Here is a 16727-nt window from a genome sequence, read left to right on the forward strand (position 1 = left end):
GGACTAGAATCCAGTATAGCAGGAGGGTCTGGATTACCCTACCAGCTACTGGGGAAAATGACATAAAGCCCTTGATAAGGAGTGCTGATAGCCTCTGAGAGAAAAATATGAGGATCAGGGGGCCCAGAGTTGTAATCAAATACTTTTTTGTAAGGTCATTGGACTTTGTTACTCCAAAAGAGGTGGGACTAAAGCATAACCTCACAGGAGCACTCAGTTGCAAGTAGAGAATTCACTGTAGGACAAGATGAACCAGCGACAGGGGCATTATAGAGAAAATAAACCTGCTACCCTATACTCAGCCATGAGAAGGTGTTCCAACAGTAAGCCCATTTTTCCACACACTTAGCGTTGGCTCCTGAGGGTCCTTTGTAAATTCTGTGATGCCTGATTCTGGACAAGAACTTTTTATCTTCTGATCAAACAGATTGGCGAGCCTAAAACCCATACTATTAATAATAATACTTAATTATTATTATTAATAGTATTAATTTAAATAAGAATTAAATTGATAAATTAATATTGTTAGTACATCCTAAATCAGGCTACAGACTGGTGAGCCAGCCAGGAGTATACCCACCTCGCTAGAGTATTCTTTTTCTACTCTAGCTCTCTTCCTCTTCTATTCTATACTATCTATCTAGTCTGTAGCCTGATGTAGGGTGTATTCATAATAATTTAATTTATCAATTTAATTTAATTTAATCCACAGAATTTACAAAGGACCCTCGGGGGGTATGACAAGAAACTCACACTGAGACAGATATAGCCTTAAAGACTTTTTATTAAAATCAATAATAGTAAGTAAATAGTAAAATACTCAGAGTTACAAAGTTACAATTGCATTACTGCTATTCAAAAGATACATATGATAATATAGGATTATATGCAACAAAGCTTTGGTTAATATACTCACACCCTTCCTTGATAACCTGGTGGTAAGAGACACAGGACCAGCCTTGCAATTCAGGTTTCTCAATTTTTGAGTGAGAGATGCAGTGCTTAGAAGAAACTAATACTAAGAGCTATCAGAACTAACTTAGGGTTTACTTGACTAACTTAAACTTAAAATCAAAACCTAATAAACAAAATAAGAATAAAACTTAGGAAAACCAAGCTTAGCCTAGTTCCCTTGAAACTTAAAATTTAAGAAGAACAATTATAGCCTACTTATAGTAGTAGTCATAGCAGGCAGATAGAATAAAATAAAATAGAAAGAGTGAGTAAAAGTAAGTAAGATAGAGTAGAGTGGAGTACTCTGGCGAGGTGGGTCACCTCTTTTATAGGGCACAAGTGCTGGAAATCCTTCCTCCTATGCCCAAATTTCATTCCTCACCCACAAAATGTTAGGGTATGCTTACTCCATAGGCTAGTATGTATGTGCATACTGATGACATGTACATACGCACATAAGTTTCCTTGTGGTGTACCTTTTAAGTCTGTGGGTACAAATTGAAAACCACCCTATGCCATTCTTCCATTGTCTATTGGTCTAGATAAAAGGTCTTAGACATATGCGTGGACACTCATCTATGTAGGTAACAAGATATATGTCAACTTTACTTTTCTGGGTAAAAGGTCTTAATATAGATATGCTAACTTTGCCTTAGCTTAACATACAGGTTTTTGGCCTGTAGGTCTCTTGCATTACAGCCAAACTTACTTTAATATAAATCTATAAACCTATTACAATAAACCAAATATGCAAGCAAGCAGGTTAGTTTGAAAGGCTACAAGTCATATAATAAGTTACTATTAAATAACAGACTTGAACCAAAACCACATTATTATCCCATTATCTTCCAGATTTGTGGGAAGTTTGAATCTAGCCTTTGTAGTTAATAAGAATCTTTTTGATACAGTAAATTTGTGACTTGAATCTCAGGATAAAAAGAGAATTAGAAGTAAATAGAGCTTGTGAGCTGAAAATTCCAACACTGAAAAAAGACAGTGACACAATCTCACTTACAAAAAATACTTTTGATTTGGCTTGGGTTTTGGCCAGGATTGGAAGCATTTACTGTGCAGTCCTAATCATTACTAAAATTTGCTCTCAGGAACATCTCTATTGGCTCCTTCTGTGATGTATTCATGATAATCATTTATTTTCAGATACTTCACTTTTTAACACTAGTAAAGAATTTTTAGTAGCTGCATGTTTCTGATTAAATATACAGGGCCTAATCCTGAAAATTTACATTAGCAGTCCTTCCGTTCACAAATAGTATCATTGAGGTAAATGAGACTAGGCCTAAGAATAAGGGCTACTCATGCAATTGTTTTGAGGATCAGACCCATAGATTTGATCATGCTGCTAGATATTCATCTTTAGTATAGTGGAATAGAGTTGAGGAGATTTCATGTTCATTTTTATGAAATAAATCTTATAGGTGAGTGCTTAAAGTGTAAGACTGTTTTTCATTTACTACTTTGATATAGGTATTTACTCTTCATGAAATTAAATTATATAAACTATATACAACTTTTTAGATTTATGCCAAAAATATTACAAAGAGTATGGGCTCTGGATTCAATCGCCTAGCAGAAAACAAATGGAAGGTATAAATTGTACCCTTCTGTCTGCTCAGTATAATTTGTAGAGGATTCTGTTTTGGTGGCAACAAGGTGGGGTGGGAGGGAAGAGATGCCATGTTTTGGGAATATTTTTTGGCTGATGCTTCAATTTTGAAAAGAGGTAGGAGAGGATCTTTGTTATTCCTGCCCAGCTTATTTCAAAACAGGAGCTTGTAAGTGTGGGAGGGGGACTGTAAATGCGTTTCCCCCCCCCTCTTTCTTTTAAATCCTTCATCTTCCATCTCTACTCTGCTTCTTATTAACAGCTTGCTTTTCTTTACTTTTGCTTAAGAGATTTGTGAGTAATAAAATGCTCACTCAGGCATATTTTGCCTAGGATATGTTTTATCTTCAGGCTCATGGGATTTCCAGAGAATTCTGCTGCTGTACAAGCCACAATGACATCAGAGTGTCACCAGCAGTTGCTTCATAATAAGTGTGGTGCTCAGCAGCTTTCCCAATGAGACTTTTGGAATTACTTCATGGGAAAGGGGACAACATAAATATTTATGGAATTGTTCATCTAGGGGCACGAGAAAAGAGCCTGGCATGAGCATGGCTTGTATAACTACAAACACCCATAGATCTGTAAATTGCGTGTTAAAATGCATCAATGGATCAAGTTCAATGTTCCTTCAGTTGTCTCCTCCACATGAATGTCTCCTGTCAGTGGCTCTGTGCTCCAGGCTAGGAAATTCTGAATCTTTGTTAGACACTCTTTTGTAAGATGAGAAACAGTTCATCACTATATTAATATTTTCTCTACGTATTTTACGTTGTAAACTAGGAAGCTTCCCTCACAGTGGGTCGTGCCCATCAGCTTTCCCTTAACCTTCAGCAATATTTTCCTCAGAGAAAGTCCATGTTTATTCTTTGACATTTTACTTCTTGGTTTTGTGTTCCTCCTGTGTTTATATTTGGACCAAATTCCTTCCATTTCTTTCTCTCTCTCTCTCATATGTCATGACATTATCATTTAAGTGTTGTTTAGTGTGGTGTTAAAGGAGCTGCGCTGACCATTGTGTCAGTGGGTATGTCTACGCTGAAGAGGGAAGGCATAATTTCCAGTCCTGCATGAGGTCTGGCTGAGTTAGTTCACTAAAAATAGAGGTGTAGCCATGGCAGTGGGAGGGACTAGCTGCCCAAAGTAATAGCCCATCCAAGATTCTAGGTATGTACTCTGGTGGCTGGCTCCTCCTGCCACTTGTGCTGCCATGGCTACATTGCTATTTTTAGAATGCTAGCTCTCTTAGAGCTAGTGCGAGTATGTCTAATCAAGCTGGAAATTGTAGCTCCCATCTCCAGTGCAGACTTACCCAGTGGCATAGAGAGATGTAGGGCTGGATCTGGACTTTGAGGTATGCCCCCTTCTCCAATGTCAATATCTCCATCTGATCAGACCATTTATCCATCTAGCACAGTAACCTGACTCCAACAGTGGCAAGTACCCCATGCTTCTGAGGAAGATGCAAGAACCTGGAAGGGGACACAACTATGGGGCTATACAAGAGTATATAGTATTGACAGAATGGCTGGCATATTGAGAGGAACAGTAAAGTGTCCTTTCTGTTTTGACAGCCTTGGTAACTGCTCACGTTGTATTTGAGACTGGATCCGGAACCCAGAAAAATAATAATTAGAATTATCTCATTTATAATCTTTGGGGAGTATATATTTGCACTTTACTGAATTCCTGATATTAAAATTTAGACTTCAATTCTTCACAATGGAGACATAACAACCTTTAGCATGGGAAAGGTGGGAAAGGAGAAAATGGGAACATTTATTGGTTAAAAATCACAGTGAAGGACAGCAACAAAGTTTGTAACTTGTACTTAGATACAAAGCAATGAAGAGGAAGAGAGAAGAATTCAAAGATGAACTCTTCCACAGAGATGAGCTTAAAATATAGGGTCAGATTCTCAGCAGATGAATATCATTTCAGCTCCATTGAAGCTAATGAATTGACACCAAAGTACAGATGCAGCTTTAACAATATTTGGATTTTTTTCAACAGCCCATATGTCACTACTGCAAACTAACTGGCTCATGTTATTTCAGATATAATTATCTGTGTTTATAAATGAAACAGTAGTAAAAAATAATGGAGGAAATATGCCTCATTCCAAATGAGATGGGGGCAGAGGGGAAGTACATCTGTATAAAAGTCAGGTCAAATATACAGAGGTCTGTTATAGACCACCGGACCAGGTGGATGAGGCTTTCTTCTGGCAGCTCGCGGAAGCTACTAGATCGCATGCCCTGATTCTCATGGGTGACTTTAATTTTCCTGATATCTGCTGGGAGAGCAATACAGCCGTGCATAGACAATCCAGGAAGTTTTGGAAAGCATAGGGGACAATTTCCTGGTGCAAGTGCTAGAGGAGCCAACTAGGGGGGGAGCTTTTCTTGACCTGCTGCTCACAAACCGGGAAGAATTAGTAGGGGAAGCAAAAGTGGATGGGAATCTGGGAGGCAGTGACCATGAGTTGGTTGAGTTCAGGATCCTGACACAGGGAAGAAAGGTAAGCAGCAGGATACGGACCCTGGACTTCAGGAAAGCAGACTTTGACTCCCTCAGGGAACGGATGGGTAGGATCCCCTGGGGGACTAACATGAAGGGGAAAGGAGTCCAGGAGAGCTGGCTGTATTTCAAGGAATCCCTGTTGAGGTTACAGGGACAAACCATCCCGATGTGTTGAAAGAATAGTAAATATGTCAGGCGACCAGCTTGGCTTAACGGTGAAATCCTAGTTGATCTTAAGCATAAAAAAGAAGCTTACAAGAAGTGGAAGGTTGGACATATGACCAGGGAAGAGTATAAAAATATTGCTCAGGCATGTAGAAATGAAATCAGGAGGGCCAAATAGCACCTGGAGTGCAGCTAGCAAGAGATGTCAAGAGTAACAAGAAGGGTTTCTTCAGGTATGTTGGCAACAAGAAGAAAGCCAAGGAAAGTGTGGGCCCCTTAATGAATGAGGGAGGCAACCTAGTGACAGAGGATGTGGAAAAAGCTAATGTACTCAATGCTTTTTTTGCCTCTGTCTTCATGAACAAGGTCAGCTCCCAGACTGCTGCGCTGGGCATCACAACATGGGGAATAGATGGCCAGCCCTCTGTGGAGAAAGAGGTGGTTAGGGACTATTTAGAAAAGCTGGACGTGCACAAGTCCATGGGGCCGGACGAGTTGCATCCGAGAGTGCTAAAGGAATTGGTGGCTGTGATTGCAGAGCCATTGGCCATTATCTTTGAAAACTCGTGGAGAACAGGGGAAGTCCCAGATGACTGGAAAAGGGCTAATGTAGTGCCCATCTTTAAAAAAGGGAAGAAGGAGGATCCTGGGAACTACAGGCCAGTCAGCTTCACCTCAGTCCCTGGAAAAATCATGGAGCAGGTCCTCAAAGAATCAATCCTTAAGCACTTGCATGAGAGGAAAGTGATCAGGAACAGCCAGCATGGATTCACCAAGGGAAGGTCATGCCTGACTAATCTAATCGCCTTCTATGATGAGATTACTGGTTCTGTGGATGAAGGGAAAGCAGTGGATGTATTGTTTCTTGACTTTAGCAAAGCTTTTGACACGGTCTCCCACAGTATTCTTGTCAGCAAGTTAAGGAAGTATGGGCTGGATGAATGCACTATAAGGTGGGTAGAAAGTTGGCTAGATTGTCAGGCTCAATGGGTAGTGATCAATGGCTCCATGTCTAGCTGGCAGCCGGTGTCAAGTGGAGTGCCCCAGGGGTCGGTCCTGGGGCTGGTTTTGTTCAATATCTTCATAAATGATCTGGAGGATGGTGTGGATTGCACCCTCAGCAAGTCTGCAGATGATACTAAACTGGGAGGAGTGGTAGATACGCTGGAGGGCAGGGATAGGATACAGAGGTACCTAGACAAATTGGAGGATTGGGCCAAAAGAAATCTGATGAGGTTCAATAAGGATAAGTGCAGGGTCCTGCACTTAGGACGGAAGAACACAATGCACAGCTACAGACTAGGGACCGAATGGCTAGGCAGCAGTTCTGCGGAAAAGGACCTAGGGGTGACAGTGGACGAGAAGCTGGATATGAGTCAGCAGTGTGCCCTTGTTGCCAAGAAGGCCAATGGCATTTTGGGATGTATAAGTAGGGGCATAGCAAGCAGATCGAGGGACGTGATCGTTCCCCTCTATTCGACATTGGTGAGGCCTCATCTGGAGTACTGTGTCCAGTTTTGGGCCCCACACTACAAGAAGGATGTGGATAAATTGGAGAGAGTCCAGTGAAGGGCAACAAAAATGATTAGGGGTCTGGAACACATGACTTATGAGGAGAGGCTGAGGGAACTGGGATTGTTTAGTCTGCAGAAGAGAAGAATGAGGGGGGATTTGATAGCTGCTTTCAACTACCTGAGAGGTGGTTCCAGAGAGGATGGTTCTAGACTATTCTCAGTGGTGGAAGAGGACAGGACAAGGAGTAATGGTCTCAAGTTGCAGTGGGGGAGGTTTAGGTTGGATATTAGGAAAAAACTTTTTCACTTGGAGGGTGGTGAAACACTGGAATGCGTTGCCTGGGGAGGTGGTGGAATCTCCTTCCTTAGAAGTTTTTAAGGTCAGGCTTGACAAAGCCCTGGCTGGGATGATTTAATTGGGGATGGGTCCTGCTTTTGAGCAGGGGATTGGACTAGATGACCTCCTGAGTCCCTTCCAACCCTGATATTCTATGATAGGTCTTCCCTATAGATTTTTAGCCCTCAGAACCCATTTCAATTTGTTTCTTAGGGTAAAAGAGAAGAGCTGAGTATCTGTTGGTTACATATGCTCTTATAAATTATTTTAAAATAGTATTGGCTCTCTGATTAAAGGAAAACATGCATTGCCTATTATTCAGTAAGTATAATGTACTTTTTTACTATGTAATTTTATAAAGTATAAAATTCTTTAGCAAATAAGTACAGTTTGTTTAATGGAAAATCACTGGAAATTAGGGTGTAAACCTCAATCAAGTCTTTCCTACCCCTTGTTTCAAGATTTGTCCTAGTGAGGATTCTGTAAAATGGCCGCTTCCCTTTTTCTTGTCTGAAGACAATCAGATGAGATAGTGTTTGAGTCCCGGCATATGGTTTAAACATATTTCATCTGTTTTATTTTCTCCTGGCCAAAAGGCTCTTGCCTTGTCTGATGCCATGCCAACTGTGATTGTTTGGTTATTGTGGGTTTTTTTAAAAAAAACAATGAAAGTTGCAGCTGCAACAGCAGATGGAGTTCTCCTGCGAATCAGATTTCTTGCTTCTGCAGCCCATTAAGCCGTGAAGTCAATTTTGCATGTGTGTATATAAGCATTAGCTGAAGGCAACAACCCAGCCTTTGAAGTCTATCTGAATATGGGGAACGTAGCCCAGGAATAGCAAACAGCTGAGTGTTTGACGACATAAGATCACTTTCACTCAAGTTTTAATTGCATTCCATTTTGCAAAAGGGAGTTCTGAAAAGTCTAATGAACTACAGCACCACCTGTGAAATGCTCCATTGTGACTGTTAAGAGTAAAATGAATGGGAAATAGTATCAACTGTAGGCACCTTCAACCATAAAGCAAGAAATGTTATTTTTATGAGACAATTTATCTACTCATGTGTTATGTTGAAAGAGTTAGGACAGGAAGTTAATTAAATTGCTGTTCAGTATCCAGCCTTTATTCACAACTGTTTGCATGTGCATGTAAGTTAACCAAATGTTTCAGCAGAGTAGCCCTGGATTTTCCAATACTTTTCAGCAACCTGGAGGTTCAATCCTGACTTCAGTTGCGCTAGATTTGTATCCCCACTGAACTACTGCAGAAGCACTTCAAACTCATTACCAAGAGTGGTAATGAGTTTCCTAGTAAGTATCCCTTTTCATCAAGCTATGTGTTGGAGTCTTGGAGTATGCCCAGAGTTTTCTATAGGTTCTAGGGCACCAAGGAACAAAACTATATGGGAATACATCCCTGAGGGATTTCCAGCTATCTACAGACACTCCATGCTCTAATATGGCAATACAGATATACTAATGGTGCATGATTCTAGCCAATCTTGCTTTACTCTTGCAGAAACCAGTGGGAAAGAGCTAGTCTGAGAGAATCACAGCGGCAAACCTCCTTTATAGGTGAGAGAAATGTTCTAAGGAGGCAGCATAACCCAAACTGAAAGGAGAGAAATTGAACAAAATGGGGAGCAAATGAATAAACAAAGCCCACTAATAAAAGAAGGATGAATAGCTAACAGGGACCCAAAGGAAAGGAAATATAGAGTGGAAAAATAAATGGAGCTAGTCTTAACAATTAAACTGTTGCCATAATATGAAACTCAAGAACCTCCCAGCACTGTGAATACCTGCCTCATGGATCTCAATATATTTGAAGATACCTTTCTGGAATTTTCATCTTGGCATGTACACATCAGTACAACATAGGTTTTCGTATACTGTATCACTTTTGAGCTGTTGAGGTTATCATTCTGTTAATGACTCATGCAGGGGCCAGTGCTCAATAACTCATGAGGGTACTCACCCAAGCATTACTTTTACTTCTGTTATTACAGCATCCAGCTTGACAATCCCTGACCAGAAGAGCGTATGGTCTCATTCTCAATATGACATAACTGTGGGTGGCAGACTATCTCAATGCTTAATAATCTTAGTTTTTGCAGTTCCCTGTCATGCCCAAGGAGGTGCCTGAATGAGTGACTGAAGTCTTGATTTGTGCAGATTGCTTGCATATAATAACTATTTCAGTCGTATTAGTTAGTTGTGTTAGTGTTGAAGGAAGCAGCAAAATTTAAGTGAATATTGCAAATATTTAAAGAAAATGAATGTTTCATAGATACTAAGCTCAGAAGGGACCATTATGATCATCTAGTCTGACCTCCTGCACAACACAGGCCACAGAATCTCACCCACCCACTCCTGCGAAAAACCTCTCACCTATGTCTGAGCTATTCAAGTCCTCAGATCGTGGTTTAAAGACTTCAAGGAGCAGAGAAACCTCCAGCAAGTGACCTGTGCCCCATCCTACAGAGGAAGGTGAAAAACCTCCAGGGTCTCTTCCAATCTGCCCTGGAGAAAAATTCCTTCCCGATCCCAAATATGGCGATCAGCTAAACCCTGAGCATATGGGCAAGATTCACCAGCCAGATACTACAGAGATTTCTTTCCTGGGTAACTCAGATCCCACCCCATCTAACATCTTATTCTTACAAATTCTTACAACCAGAAGTTTAATTCTAGGTTTATGCTATATGATCAGGGAATAGAAATGATACCAGGTGACCTGTCTAATCAAAACTATCACAGCATGACTAGAATATAAAATATTAAGCGCTTTCAGGTGGGGACTGTCTGTACAGCACTTGGTACAATATAGTCCTGGTGCATTACTGAGACTCCCAGGTGCTACCACAATACAAAAGATTTTTTTTTTTCAGAAATCTGGAGATAAGAATCATTTCCAGAAATTATTTAGTGACTCTTCTTAAATAGCAAATTTGAGAACCTCAAACTGATCACAGATAACTGAACACAAAGAAGCTAAATTAGCCAAATAAATCAGTTAGTATGAATTACACCTCTACCCCGACGTAACACTGTACTCGGTAGCCAAAAAAATCTTACCGCGTTATAGGTGAAACTGCGTTATATCAAACTTGCTTTGATCCACCGGAGAGTGCAGCCCCACCCCCCACCCCGGAGCACTGCTTTACCGCGTTATATCCGAATTTGTGTTATATCTGGTCACGTTATATCTGGTTAGAGGTGTATTTGCTCAGCTCCACTGAATACTTCCTGTAGACAAAATATTTTCTACAGGACTTGGAAAAGAAGTTGGCTTAGCCACTGTTCAAATGCAGTTCTGAGCAAACCAGAATTTCTCTGTCTAACCTCCCTGTTCCCCATACTCACCAGATATATGCCCTAAACAAAACTGAAGATAAATATTTTAGCTTTATATCAAATAATACCCCTCCATTTTTCCCCTGGGAGGGCAACTTTTACAAAAAACAAAGCAAACGCAAAATACTGATACCAAGATTTTGCAATGGGTTATCACAGCAGTTCTCAAACTGTGGGTCAGGACCCCAAAGTGGGTTGCGACTGTGTTTTAATGGGGTCTCTGGGGCTTGCATTAGCCTTGCTGAGGCCGAAGCTGAAGCCCAAGCCCCACTGCCGAGGGTCAAAGCCAGAGGGCTTCAGGTTATAGACTCCCTGCCTGGGGCTGAAGCTCTTAGAATTTGGCTTTGGCCTCCTCACCTGGGGTGGTGGGGCTTGGGCAGGCTTAGGCTCCCCACCTCCTGGGGTCATGTAGTAATTTTTGTTGTCAGAAGGGGGTTGCGGTACAATCAAGTTTGAGAACCCCTGGGTTATCAGAATATGGAATTATAGTCTTGCTAAATTGACTTGAAGCACAATATATTTTATCAATATACTAGTACATGTATGCATAGTAAAGCAAGTGCATATATTCTAAGTGTTTCAAGTCACTTTAAATGTTTTGCACATTAATTGCCTAATAACCTCTTAGAATATTGGATGGTATTTTTTAAAAAAGGTACAGTTAATGTTTCCTCGAACAGTGTCAGCCTATAAATCAAATACTTCTAAAATTAGGTTTTGTAAAGTTGATGAATCTAGATAGAAACCAAATTGAAGATTAAAGTTCAGGTAGACTTCAGAAAAAAAGCTTTCTGGTATGCCTATCCCTACAGCTTCCAGGCTGTTTCAATCTGTTCTGACTAGTCTACCATAAAACCAGTAAGGGATAAGACAAGTTGATGTAATCTTTAACCCCGTTATAAAAAGCAGGTATCCTTACCTTTTCCAGTTTTGATAGCGCAAGAGAGTAGCAGTCTTTGGCTCTGAACTGCATGAATCTCATATTGGCTGGGTGAGTTAGTTCTGTGATTATGCTTAGACTTGAAAACAACCTATATTTTAAGGAAATGTTACAGTTACACCTCCAATGATTGTAATTCACTGTTAAGTTTTGCATTATGCTGTACTTTATCTGTACCTCCACATTTATAATGAAGTGCGAGATAATTCTGGCTTTTGACACAAGAATACTCATAACTAATAGCAAGGAATGCTGTACAAAAGATTCTCCATAGACTCAGGGGAAGCAAATGTATTTTCAAAAGTGGAGCTTGCAAATATTAACAAAATAAACATTTACTGCAATTGCTAGAGCATTTCAGCTGACACCTTAATCTCCAATATGACGCAAGTCTATATGGAAAGAGAGGAAACCCAGGAAACATTTAAAGATGACAACACCTTCATTGGAAGTTGTCCTAGTATGTTAACTACCAGTATATCAAAAATAGGGTTATAGTCAATTATTCACCCATGATTTCTCTGTTTACTTGTTGTGTAAATGTCTGCAGACCATACAAGCTGTCAATGTACTTATTAATGTAAAGCTGAAATTAACACTTGCTCAGAAAGCAGTGACTAAAATTGCTGAGTAAATCAAATGCTCCCATAGAGTTGGACTTGAGAGAGAGATATATACATATCTAAAAGGCATGTAAATTGCTATCCATTGAGTTAATGGATGAGATGCTGGATTGGAGCCGCAAGGTGCCAGGCAACTTTAGAATAAAGGAAAAAGAGTATAGAGGGATAGGCCCCTCCTTCACATGCTCTGTTGCCCATTGGCCAGCCACGGAGAGCACAATTATTTATTTTAACCCTGGCCTAGTGTTTCTCAAGCCTCTTGTCCCATTATTCGACATTGGTGAGGCCTCATCTGGAGTACTGTGTCCAGTTTTGGGCCCCACACTACAAGAAGGATGTGGATAAATTGGAGAGAGTCCAGCGAAGGGCAACAAAAATGATTAGGGGTCTGGAACACATGACTTATGAGGAGAGGCTGAGGGAACTGGGATTGTTTAGTCTGCAGAAGAGAAGAATGAGGGGGGATTTGATAGCTGCTTTCAACTACCTGAGAGGTGGTTCCAGAGAGGATGGTGCTAGACTATTCTCAGTGGTAGAAGAGGACAGGACAAGGAGTAATGGTCTCAAGTTGCAGTGAGGGAGGTTTAGGTTGGATATTAGGAAAAACTTTTTCACTAGGAGGGTGGTGAAACACTGGAATACGTTACCTAGGGAGGGGATAGAATCTCCTTCCTTAGAAGTTTTTAAGGTCAGGCTTGACAAAGCCCTGGCTGGGATGATTTAATTGGGGATTGGTCCTGCTTTGAGCAAGGGGTTGGACTAGATGACCTCCTGAGGTCCCTTCCAACCCTGATATTCTATGATTCTATGGTTCTATTTGTTGAATCATCCCTCCTCATAATTATGTAGTAAAGAAGCTGTGTTTAGGTTGCTGTGGGTTTACCTGCTTAACTGTTTAAGGGGTCAGGATGGATTTTTTTTCCTCTTGGGGCCAAACTGACACTGGTCTACTGAGTTTTTTGCCTTCCTCATAGAATCCGGAGACACAGGCTAAATAGGTATAGAACTTAGGAATTGCATGAAGTTAGTTTGTCACAACCTGCAGCCAGTGTCCAGTGCATATAAAATAACCAAGGGCCAATGACCAGAAAATAAGAGACATATGGGATTTGGCTGGTGGATCTCAGGCTTACAGACCTAAAGTCCTTTCAGACTGGGGTCCCTCTTTGGTACCTTCTCACCTTCTGTCACTTTGGTACCTTCTCACCATGCTGAGAAGGGGAAAGAAGATTTAGCAGAGCAAGCTGAATGCTAGGGGAAAGCGGTGGAGAGCCTATCTTAAGTTGTGGGCTATATGAAGTGTCCTGTAAACCCCACACTTGGTCCACCTAAATGCCTGGTATGGGGAGATGGGTGGATAGTGCTCTTCTCCAATGTGAAACTTAATATTAAGTTGCAGTGGGCTGCTTAACATCATTCCTGTGTTTGTTTTTCACTTGTGTGTCCTGCTCACTGGTGAAGTATATCACATTATCACTAGCCTGAACACACGTTTAAAAACAAAACAAAACTGATAGCTTAACCCTGTGTTGGATGTATTACATAGGTGCTTCTAAGCACCTTGCTACATATGTATTGTCAGTAACAGCTGTCTACCTGAGAAATGTATGGATGCACTCTAAAGCCAAGTGCCAGAGGTGAGGAGGCACAGTTTCCCACAATTTCAAAGTGCAGTTTTCAATGGTCTCCAAAATACTAACACAATCTGGTTTCTACTAAGTAGAAAATATGGCTGACATATGAGAAAATTGAAGTGTTCCATTCTGTCTCATTCAAGACTTTTTGGCCCATTTTTAGGTACCTAATGTAGAAGTGTTTAACATATAGATAGAAACTGATTGTAAACTGCATTAACCTGGGAGAACTGAACTTCTAGGGGACAGCGGTTATAGGACTGCCTTCTTATTGTTTGTAATAGATTAGCACCTTGAGGCCCTAACTGAGAAGAGGGCTGTACTGTGCCAGGTGCTGCATAATCACATAGAAAGAGACAGCCCAGGCCCCAATGAGATGACAGTGTAAATACAAGACCTCCCAAGAGTGGGAAGAAGGGAATATTATTATTCTCCGTTTTCAGGTGATGAACTGGAAAATGGGAACAAAAGTGACCTCTCCAAGTTAGGTAACACAGGGAGCCTGTGGTAATGCTGAGAATAGAATGCAGTTCTCATGTTTGTCCATTGCCTTGACCACAAAACTGTCTTTCCCCTCCATTGTGTATTTGTAGATGTGGTTAGGTGTCCAATTCCAGTGAGTTTCAATACATATGTAGCTGAAAATTCAGAATATATACCTGGAGCTGTGCCTGGACTTGCACTAAGGCATCCAGGAAGGGATTTAACAAAGGATATTAAATGAGTTAGACATAGGCTAGCACTCCTAGGCTCTTTTTGAAAAGTAGAATTTTTAAAAATCCTGTTTGCAATATAGATCATCCTTATTTAGTAGAGCTTCCAAATTATTTTAAATAGAATTTAGATTAGACTATACTTTTGCAAGATGAATTGGTGGTGGTTTCCTTTTTTCCATATATTAATAGGGAATTGTAACACTAACAACTTTCAAACCCACTATCGTTATCCCTGGGGAGTTCAGGTAAACTGGGATCCAGATACGAACTGTACTGGTTTGGGCTTTCCCAAACCCAACCAACAAATAAGCAGCTTCTTACAGGCTTCTGGCCTGACTTGTATAGCATTGCTGAACACCTAAAACTCGCACTGAAGTCAAAGGGAGCTGTGGATACTCAGCTACTTTGAAAATCATTCAACTGGTACTTAGCAACTGACTGGTTTCATAACATCAAGCAAGAATAATGTTCAAAGAGTCTATTGATGCTAGTATTCTTAATTCTAGCCTTTTGATGCCATAAAACTGCTCCTATCTTGTCTGACTGCATGCTACAGTGCACATTCTAGGACAAGCAGGCATACTCTCTGGATTGCCGTATTATATGGAAAGAAATATCAGTGTCTGAGAGATTGATCTACCTCTCAAAGCCACCAGATGCTCGATTGCACTCTAGTTGTTGAGGGTCCCATAAAATAGGTGAGGAATGATGCTTTATTCCATCGGTAGCCAGTGATATTTTACAAGGAACACAGAGTATAGGAACAAAAACTTCAATGAAAATTGGTCTCTTCATGTAATTATGATAGTTTTTAGAGAGGAAATTTCATTGTTGAAGTTGGCACAAAGTCTACAGTGGTGAAAACTGTCATCATCCTGGGCTGGCCTATAGATTTAGGCAATGCTTAAGCCTGTGAGACAAACCTTGAGGGTGGTTCTTGAATACAGCATTATTATTTTTTTATTTCAGGATGCATTTTAAGAGCAATTAATATTCCTTTCTTTGTATCATTTAGTCCCTCTGTCTCAATGGAGGCAACTTCTGTTTCTAAATGTCCTGTTCTTGTGGAATGGTGAGCTATTTGTTAGGCAGATATTATGCAAGTAGTGCACAATAGGAAACTGACATGAAAATTAACCTTGCAAAGAAAAGATATGGTTCAGGAAATACATGTAAAGTGTGTTCAAATCTAAATACTGCATTAGGTACTTTTCTCCATTATCAGCCCAAGAAAACTTAAACAAATAAATAAATTAATTAAAAAAAACATGGCCCCAAACATCAGATGTAACCTATTTGCATCTAAGACTGCCAGTTGTGAAGGCAAAATGTTCAATATGAAGAGGGATTAGCTAAGAAATGAGCAACATTCCTACTGAATGCCAAGGTGAAGGGTCTGTTCACTCTTGTTCTGTTCAGTTGGGCATGTGATATCATTTTTAAAAAATTCATAAACTAGACCAATATGGGGGACACTGTAGACAGTATACATTGCATAAGACCACGATTTTTGGAAGCGACTCGTGATTTTGAGTACCTCCATTTTTTTTTGGATGCCCAAGTTGAAATCTTGAAGGCCTGATTTCCCCACTCTTCCTTCCCTTAGGTCAGGTGCTCAGGCCTTTTTTAGGTGTCCCAAATGGAGGCACTCAAAATCATGAGTCCCATTTGAAAATAGCTTTTATTTCCATGGCATCCACTGTTCTTGTTTAAAGTCATATGTTTCTGTGTTCCATGTTTGTATTTACAAGGCTTGAAATGAATGGGGACGCAAACATGACTACCCAAAAAAGAGAAACTTCTGAGGTGGGCTGGAAACTTGCAAAGGGATATGTTGTCAGGGCCCTAAACTCCCTTGTTATCAACTAATTATTTTTATTGCTGGGCAATGACCAATCCAACACTTCAGTTGTTTAAACCCTGCAGTTTAACCCTGCAGTTGTTTAAACCCTGATTTCTCATTTTTCCTCTGATCTTTCCAAAATATTCATGTGTTCCAAAACAAACTCAGACTTCAAAAAATAAAGCATTCTGCCATCTACGGAAAAATTACTTGGATAAATACACCTGAAGTAATTCTCCTCAAATGTTTGTTTTAAAACAAATCACCAATACAATGCACTACCATTATAGTAATCTGAAGTGTGCATATCTGTCTTTCTTAATTGCCCTCAAATTCAGCCAATTTCAAATGGCAATGGCTGTTTCACTTCCCCTACCCCTTAATGCCAGTGATTCATTAGTATTAAATGTTGTTTTTCCCAAGAAGAAAAGGAGTACTTGTGGCACCTTAGAGACTAACCAATTTATTTGAGCATGAGCTTTCGTGAGCTACAGCT

The 16727-nt window shown here is 40.3% G+C and overlaps 1 protein-coding gene across 8 annotated transcripts in view; it reads right to left on the minus strand.

The window, feature by feature from the left end:
- The window catches only part of KCNT2 (potassium sodium-activated channel subfamily T member 2), a 296063-nt gene that overhangs the window by 40169 nt on the left and 239167 nt on the right, over positions 1–16727 (minus strand). For all 8 annotated transcript variants that reach the window (XM_048861563.2, XM_048861559.2, XM_048861560.2 and 5 more), the window contains one exon: positions 11395–11506. In XM_048861563.2, the coding sequence (XP_048717520.2) occupies positions 11395–11506 (112 nt within the window). The remainder of the gene's footprint in view (positions 1–11394; positions 11507–16727) is intronic.

The sequence above is a fragment of the Caretta caretta genome, chromosome 8, assembly GCF_965140235.1.
Source record: "Caretta caretta isolate rCarCar2 chromosome 8, rCarCar1.hap1, whole genome shotgun sequence".
Lineage (NCBI taxonomy): Eukaryota > Metazoa > Chordata > Testudines > Cheloniidae > Caretta > Caretta caretta.